We start from the raw sequence: 8,711 nt of genomic DNA, 5'->3' as shown, positions 1-8,711 counted from the left end.
GTTGATAATTGGTACTCCCTTCCTTCCATAATAAGTGAATTGAATTGTAGTATTTTTTATATTTTAAAATAAGTGAATAGTTCACAATTTAAGATAGATGTTGAAAAAAAGTTCCAAATTTACCCTCCATTAAATGTGCATTGAGAGTGATGTATCATGTGTTTGATTTTTGAAAAGGATAAAATTAAAAAAACGCGATAAATTTATGTCTTTACTTTTTTTTTTTCTTAATATGTATGTCAAAATTCAACAATTAACTTATTGTGAAACGGAGGAAGTATAATACAAACCCATATACTCCAAGATTCCTCCAATCTTCTGCACAGTTAAATAAGTACACAATGATACTAATTCAGCTGTTGGCACTTCAAAGAGTCACATAACTGTGCTATGAAGAGACAAATCTTTCATTTCAACAGGCAGATGAGCAAATATGAGCTACACAACTCATCCAAGTACAATCAATTTCCACAAATACTTGTCCTTTCTACCAAACTAAGTGCCTTTTGAAACTGCCGAGAATTCTACTCTTACTCCAAAATTTTACGTACAAGTTTAAGACCACGAGATTCAACAGCCTCCCTATGTTTCATAAATTCAGAGCCCTGTCAAACTAAGACACTTAAATTGGGACGAAGGAGTACCAAACACCAGGCATGTTCAACCAAAAATTTAAAACCCCACTTAAATATAACATTCTGCATGTAGTTGGTAGGAGAAAACTCTCATCAGCTCAGTGGTGACAAAAAAGACTGGCCCATTTTTCCCTAATAATAATTCTAATAATTCCCCTGAAACACTGTCAATAATGCAAGCCATGGATGGCAATAGACAGGAAATAGTGATATAGTAAATACACATAATTGAGCTAAGGGAGTCTTAAAACAACATTTCCCTACCAACCCAAATAATGCTAAATCTGTGAGAGTGCATGTCGCCTTATCCTGCAAAATTGTTTATACTATTTGGAACCATAAGAATGCATGCAAGATAAGAAGTTAGCGATTCCAGATAACCACAACCCGATGAAAAATGTGGACGACACATTTCTTCATACACTAATAACAATTTCTCACGTGCGCACACATACTGAATCAAACGACAAGCTTGGGTCTAAAGCACATAACTTAAAAGAACTTCAACAAGCAATACACTTAAAACATTACTAAATTACATCTAGAAGAACACAGTACACGACACACATTAGTTTGCAGACTCCAATATCAAATGGTTTTTTAAATAAGACACCAGTTAAAGAGCTTAAAGGACATATATCACGCGAATATAAAGAAACACAATGTGGTAATTAGATAAAGCATCTACCCATGCTTGCGCTGTCCAAGACCAACAACCAGCCACTTTTAATGCCTTTAAAAAGATTTAAGTTATGAACCCCCTTCATCCGTCTTGTGTTTTCCTCTCCTATCAGTAATGCTGGATGGATAGCTTCAACCATGTGTAGATAGGCTAGTTTCTGCTCCGACACTTTTCCATAGCCCTTGGGGCTGCACACATAAATGGGCAAAAGTTAGTGGCATGGTAACATGTATTCTGTTTGTGATCAATCATATCTTAGATGCAGGAGTTGCCCATTGCAATCTTGTACGCAACACGTAAAAAAAATAACTAGCCTTGCATAACCATAAGACTAAACGCATATTCATGGATTTATAAAAAGTTTATCTTAAGTCTGCACAAAAATCAATATAGGGAAGAACATCACTGGGTAAAGGAACTTCAGTGGAAATTCGTCGGGTACTTAATACAGGACTAAATAGCAACCTGCAGATCATAGTATCATTAGCTGACTTTTGGAATCCCTTCCCCCTTTTTAGTGATTCAAAGCTGACTAATTCACTTGTTTCAAACAGCAACACCTGCATAGCACTAACCATAGATGTACAATAGCTTATTGCTCATTTCGTTTTGGTTTTGATTGTTCATTAACCATTTTCCTTCATTCCCAATCCTCCCATCTTTTACAGATGCAGGTGTGCCCTATAATGCATATGAACCAATCACCACCATCCTAAAGATGTCTAGCCTACCTTGATATCCTGAACATTTCTATTGCCAGGTAATAAAATAGTAAAAACTGAGGATAATCCAAACAAAGGTAGAACCAAAGATTTTGTATAAAAGACAGGTCACATTGCAAAAGACTTAACCCCAGCCCCAACCCCCCACTCACCCCAGCCCCAAAAAATAAAAGACATTTTGCATCTCGTTGACAATCATTCATGTTAATTAATAATATGTCAACCTTAATGACTATTTTGTACACTTCATCAAGATATTACTAACTCCTTTTCAAGAAGCGAGTTTTCCAATTTTAGGCAGAAGGCACTGTTAACAATTTAACAGATCCATAACAAATATAGTTATGAAAGGCAAGAAATTCTCTCTTATTTAACGCTCTTTGGAAAAAGAACATCACGGTTATTCAGAGAACTTCCATGATATATAGCTGGGATGAGTGAATCTATAAACCAGTATTTCACAACCTCGCTCTAATTATTCCTTCGGTGACATCTCATATTATATCAAACTGCCTAGGTAGTTTTGTTTCAGAACATAGAGAACTTCCATGATATAAAGGTGGGATGACAGAATTTCTAAACCAGCATTTATTAACCTCTAATTATTTCTTCGGTTATATCTTTTTTATGTATCAAATTGCCTAGATAGTTTTGTTTCAAAACATGGATCATCACCAGGGTACATAGAAATCAAATGCACATGTCTCAGCAAGTGACTAAGCATGTCAAAATACAAAAAAGGCATAAACCCTGAGAATAAATCAAGGACGAAATGGTATTTCTTTTACGTTTTGACAGTGTGGATGAAGTGGTCTAAAATGCACAGTGAGCTCAACAAGAGACACTCACCTAGACCAATGGCATCTGAACCTTTCATGATCCTCAGCCTCTTGCAGGTATCAATAAACATCCTATAACATAACAACATTAGGAATCGAAAAGCATGGTCATCATCAAATATACAATCTTCCAAACAGAAACTACATTAAACATGATTTATTACAAGTATAATATGAAACTACTATACTTGAAATAGCAAAGAGCGACACTTAAGACGTACGCCATATAATTTTATATATAGTCAAAGGGAAAACAAATTTCAGAAAACAATATGTTCAGGTCAATCATTATTATAGTGGACTAACAGACTCAACGTTGAAAAAGAACAAAAAAAGGGGGAGACAGAATGAGAGAGAGAGAGAGAGAGAGAGAGAGAGGGGATTAAAAGTCTGTTCATACATACTGAATCAAGTAGTGGAAAATTTGCAGAATCATGTTCTGCATCATCAGAGTACTCTTTTCTTGACAGTAAGATTAGAAATACCTAACAGTTACTAGTGTAAATTACATGGAACAGAAGCACTAATAATGGCACACATGAATGCAAGAGATGAATGTCACACAGATTATTAGGTGTAATTTCCCAAAGCAACTAGTAGCACAATCATTATCAACTCATCCTAGTAATATCTTTGAATCCCAGTTGAGTGTCAAACCATTAATGACACCAAATCTTCGAGTGTACTTCGATCATCCCTTTAGTCCATTAGCATTATCAAAACATCATATTACTATACATGCTAGAGATAAGAATATGATAGTCCATAACTGAAGGCAACATAAATTCTCAATTGAAAAAAAGCGTGTCTACAACCTTCACCATGGCAAATCTTTTCATGCTAGCAATACTTCCTAAAGAGAAACACATACAAATTGAGCCTCATAGTTTTGTGAAATGGTAAGTAGAGCCCTCAAAGTTCCTCGTTGATTATTAATCAGACTCCATTGCAATCAATCTCCTAAAGGTCTCTTTATCGATCAAAAAGTTATCTTCCTTGTAACATAAGGCCAAACCTGCCAGCACATCTTTATGGAGATGACATAATCTTTTTGCATATGACTGGTGGGGAGAAAGCGAAAGGCACAAAATGTGGTTCATTTGACCACTCAGCTATCTACTTGGATTCAGTAAAAGATCGTGAATATCACAACTTTAGCCACCTTTTGTGAACCATACTACAATGCGGGGTTTCTCAATTCAGAAAACTTGTGTTTCAGACTTGAGATTTCCTGACTAATTGAGGAATCACTGGAGAATTATTGCTCTGTAAGCGTCGAACTACACAAGGACTGGTTTAACTTCCTTATGGTGAGGTTTGGCTAGTCTAATTATATTTCTGTACCTGGAGATGAGCTGTACTTATTATCAGTTGCATGGAGTCTAAATGTAAAACTAGATCCACATCAGGTGCATTGAATTCTTCTCCTTTTCTCAAAGGAAAATGCAGACAAACAAGAAAAATATTGGCAAAAAGTGATGTAAACCATACAAAAACAATGCTAAAAAGAAAGAAAAATTGAGTTGAACTAGCAATAGCTTACTCCCAGGGGACATCACCGACTAGCATCCAGTCCCCATCCTTATCCTCGTACGTGAGTACGTATTCAGATCCATGAAGCAAATCCTTCAATTTACTCTCACTTAACATTTCCTTCCCAGGAGCTCCATGAGATCCATATTGACCTGACATAACAGGGAAATAGCAGTAACTCAGAAAAAAAACTTTATGGTTTGAGCCTGCCAATCAAAACAATCGCTAAAACTATGAACCAGTCGGTGCTTCAAAATAGCTTACCAATAGTAAAACAGCTGAACATCTTTTCAAGAGCAGAAGAGAGCTCCTGGTATGCAGAATAGTTTCGGAGGTCCACTTTCCTCAAATAGGGAGCCCCATCCATGCTTACCTTAATGAAAAGAGCTGGTGATCCAGCCTTTCCATCCACCTCTTCGTTGTTCTTTGAGGCAGAGGCTAATGTGTTCTTTCTAAAAGATCGAATGGGTGGCCAACCCACAACCTGAGCCCTGAAATTAAACAAACATAACAAATTATAGACATTTTTATAATTAAGTCCAAAAAATCTCACTTCTTTCTCCAAGCAGGAGCTACTCACTTTGTAGCAGGAGCACCATTGCCCGCACGGTTTGAAGCCTCATTCACAGCAGAAGGCTTCTCTAGAACTGTACCCTGAGTATTTGCATCTTTCAGTTTAGGTGGTTGCACACGTGAGGTCTCCTTTGCATCACCTGCTTTCAAACCTGAGTTTGATAGAAATTTTCCCTGTAGGATAGATTTAGTAACTTCAGATACAACTTTAACAGAAAATCAGTATCCTTGGTATTGACATGATTGTTCACCTCTGAGAATCCATCCATAGCATCTGAAAATCCTCGTTTGTTGCCAGTAACAACGGTTTTCTGTGATACCGAGAAAGCAGTATCTTTGGCAGGGTGCAAGGGAAAGAGCAGCTTCTCATCAACCTTTGTAGAGCCCAAAGGACAAGGCTCTGTGCCCCGTTCGGGAGACTGGGATCCTGGGAGCCCGAGCCTGAGCTCCGTAGCCTTGAGATTTAATCCGACACTGTTATTATCCTCTGATGAGGTGGAAATATTGCAGCTGTCCACGGACGAACAATCAGAAAGCCCCATATAGTTTCGCTCTTTAAGTGCTAATCCTTTTTGGCATATGCTTCCTAAGGAGGACGAAGAACCCAGTAGAGTAACATTACTCCGGCCCTCCTCCTCGCCAACACCAAGGAGTGGTGGAGACATCACAATTATAAATCACTTAAATACTTCAGCACTGCTTATTTCAAGTAAAGGAAATAAAATTATTAACACAACTCTATTCAATATCAGAAATCAAGTGCAATATTCTATATTTAAAAATCCATTCAGGATGCTTTGCGCAGCAAGTGTTTAACATATACTCTACAGGTGCGTAGACATACAAGAGTTAGTGTGTCCGGCTGAAGAATCACAGAAGCAAATATAAAATCATATCAGAATCATTTAAGGTGAAAGCCATTGTATATTTTAAAAAAAAAATTAAGAAGCTCTTTCCATTTATATCAAAGGAGTAATTAAGGAATTCTAGGTTCTAACACGCCTCCCTCCTCGAAAACCACCCGAAAGAAGTCTCTTTCCCTAACCCAAAAGGACAAAGAATAAAGAGTAGTATGTTCTACAATCCTGGGAATGGAAGTACTAAGGTTTGTCATATGGTTGATTTCTCAAATGGTAATAATAGTTATTGCCTCGGAAAGTCATTTTCTTTGTTTACAGAAAATTGGAATCAAGAAAAAGTTTGACTTTCTGAAATAGTAACCATTAGCGAAGTTGAAGGGACTCTTCACTTTCAATGCCACACCCATATCAGATTCTCCAAAAAATCACTACTTTTAGAGAATCCAACACGCACCCGTTGAGATTCTTGAAGAATCCAAGCAACATAGACTATTAGCTGAGCAACCAGATGAGAAATCAACCCTAAGCAATATACAGCAAAGTAGATATTAGAAAGATAAACTCTTCTTGATTTTGGGGTGTGGACAATTAGCAAATACCAGCATTATTTTAGCAGCAGAAAAAGAAACGAAGAGGAAGAATCTCCCCTCTTAAAGCAGCTACTTTCACCCAGCAAAAAAATAAGATAAAGAGAAAAACAAAGATCATAAGCTTTTCAAAAAAGAATATTCCCCACTTCAAAAAGAATCACCAGAGATGAAACTAACAAGAACCACCAACTAAACCTTACCTAAATACCTCAAAAAGATTAATTCTTGAATACAGAAAAACACCCCCAAAAAACAAAGCAACCAAAAAAAAAAAAAAAAACGACAAAACAAAAAAAAAAAAAACAAACAAAAAAAAACCCCAAAAAAAAAAAGCAACCAAAAAAAAAAAAAAAACGACAAGACAAAAAAAAAAAAATCCTTCATTTACAAGTACCAACAAGTATGTGCAGCTCAAACAAGAAAAACAGCTAATTTTAAGACAAGAAAAAAGGAAAACAAAGACACACTCAGCAGATCTACAATATAATACAAAACAACGTACAGATCACCCCTTAAACTAAAATCTTCACAAAAAACAAAAACAACAAAATTTCAAGAACATGCAAAGGAAATACAAACAAAAAGTCAAGATTCCAAGAGCTAAAAAAACAAGATTCAACAGCTGAACAATAAATATTATACCTGTGAACCTCAAATTTGTGAATTTGATATTGTAAGAGAAAACCCAAGTAGAAATTGAACAAAGAAAGATGAAGAAGCAACAGTAGAAGGAAGAAAGAAGAAAGAAGAAGAAGAAGAAGAAGAAGAAGAAGGTGATGGTGGAGTAGTGAAGTTTTTTTTTGGGTTGTAGAGAGAGAGAAAGGAAGAGAGAAAACTAAGGACCCTCCATTTGGCAGACAGTACCAAAAGCTTATTTTGCTGTCCTATGTGAATTAACACTCTATGCTTATTTATTTTAAAAATTATATAAAAAGCTACTTGTACTCAAAAAAAAAAAATTACAGAGATTTAAAAGGGAGGTTAAATAGTAAATACATATTCATATGGGATGTAATATAGGGAAAATGTCAAATTTATCCCTCTACTTTGAGAAATTAACTAAATATATCTTTCGTCATATTTTGAAGTCAAATTTATTCTTGTTGTCAGACTTTGGGGCTAAATTTACCCCTCTACTTTAGAAAATTAACTAAATATACCCTTCGTCATACTTTGGAGTTAAATTTACCCTTGTTGTTACGAAAATTTTTATATGTATCACTTTTTAATAGAAAACCTCAAATCAACGTTAAATATCAAAATTTTTAAAAATAAAATATATCTTAATTTAACCCGTCTGATCTAACAAAAGACACAAATAAATATATCCCCTTCAGTTTTGTTGACCAATTTTCAAACGAGATTAAGCCACTAGATATTTATCAAACATAGCTCATAAAAAATTAATTTGCATCAGTGCAAACACAAAGAAATATACCCCTCTATCAGTTCGTGGATCTGCATTAGTGAAGAACTCATGAAAAATGGCACTTGACGATCTAATGCAATAGATTAGGTTCATTGGATATTTCTCTGGATGATTGAATTAACAGGTCTCCTTATGTGCCAATCGGACATCTTTTCATTCATATATTTTTATATGCAATTTAGATCTATACAATTTTTTTATCATGTCATTTGCTCAAAAAATCTATTCACTGGTTCTAGAATTTTGATGCACATAGAATTGCATACGAAATTTTAAAATTTGAACAAGAGCAAAGTTTATAATAGACATTTTCTCTAGTTTCATGTTTCTCCGTTATCCCATTTCGTTTTACGTTTTGTTCATGTGTAAACAATCAACCAGTGTTGCACGTTAAAAGAGAAATATTTTTGTTCGATGGCAAAATTCGACCAACAGAATTGAGGGATGGATATATTTGTTTGTATATTTTTTATGAGTCAGATCGTGCGAATTATATTAGTATGTGGTTTATTTTAAAAAATTAGAGAATTTAACGTTGATTTGGGTTATTTGTTAAAAGAAGGTTACAGGTGAAAAGTTTCTTAATCATGAGAGTAAATATGGCTCCAAAGTATGAAATCGAAGGTAAATTTGACCTCAAAGTACGACGAAGGGTATATTTAGTCAATTTTTCAAAGTATAGGGGTAAATTTGGCCCAAAGTATGACATCAAGGATAAATTTGACCACAAAATATGACGAACAGTATATTTAGCTATTTTTTCAAAGTAAAAGGGCAAATTTAATCCTTTTCCCTATAATATATACTCGATGTAATTCCATAATTTGATTTGAGAAGACAGTATACAA

At 35.1% G+C, this 8,711-nt stretch overlaps 1 protein-coding gene across 2 annotated transcripts; it reads right to left on the bottom strand.

Annotated features, from left to right (window-relative positions):
- Positions 1–1,151: 1,151 nt before the first annotated feature.
- On the bottom strand, positions 1,152–7,376 carry LOC107867327 (auxin-responsive protein IAA8). Of its 2 annotated transcripts, XM_047411074.1 has the most exons (8): positions 7,077–7,371; positions 6,299–6,366; positions 5,236–5,680; positions 4,992–5,158; positions 4,676–4,902; positions 4,422–4,563; positions 2,889–2,950; positions 1,152–1,505 (listed from the first exon to the last, which is right to left on the bottom strand). In XM_047411074.1, exons 3-8 carry the CDS (start codon positions 5,647–5,649, stop codon positions 1,468–1,470), a joined length of 1,050 nt encoding a protein of 349 aa, XP_047267030.1. In that variant the 5' UTR covers positions 5,650–5,680; positions 6,299–6,366; positions 7,077–7,371; the 3' UTR covers positions 1,152–1,467. The 2 variants fall into 2 exon arrangements, with proteins under 2 accessions (XP_047267030.1, XP_016568988.2); XM_016713502.2 differs by lacking the exon at positions 6,299–6,366 and having other exon boundaries at positions 7,077–7,376.
- Positions 7,377–8,711: the final 1,335 nt, after the last annotated feature.

This window comes from Capsicum annuum, chromosome 4 (genome assembly GCF_002878395.1).
Source record: "Capsicum annuum cultivar UCD-10X-F1 chromosome 4, UCD10Xv1.1, whole genome shotgun sequence".
Classification (NCBI taxonomy): domain Eukaryota; kingdom Viridiplantae; phylum Streptophyta; class Magnoliopsida; order Solanales; family Solanaceae; genus Capsicum; species Capsicum annuum.
Note: the sequence above shows the minus strand (reverse complement) of the source record. Positions and strands in the feature narration are given on the sequence as shown.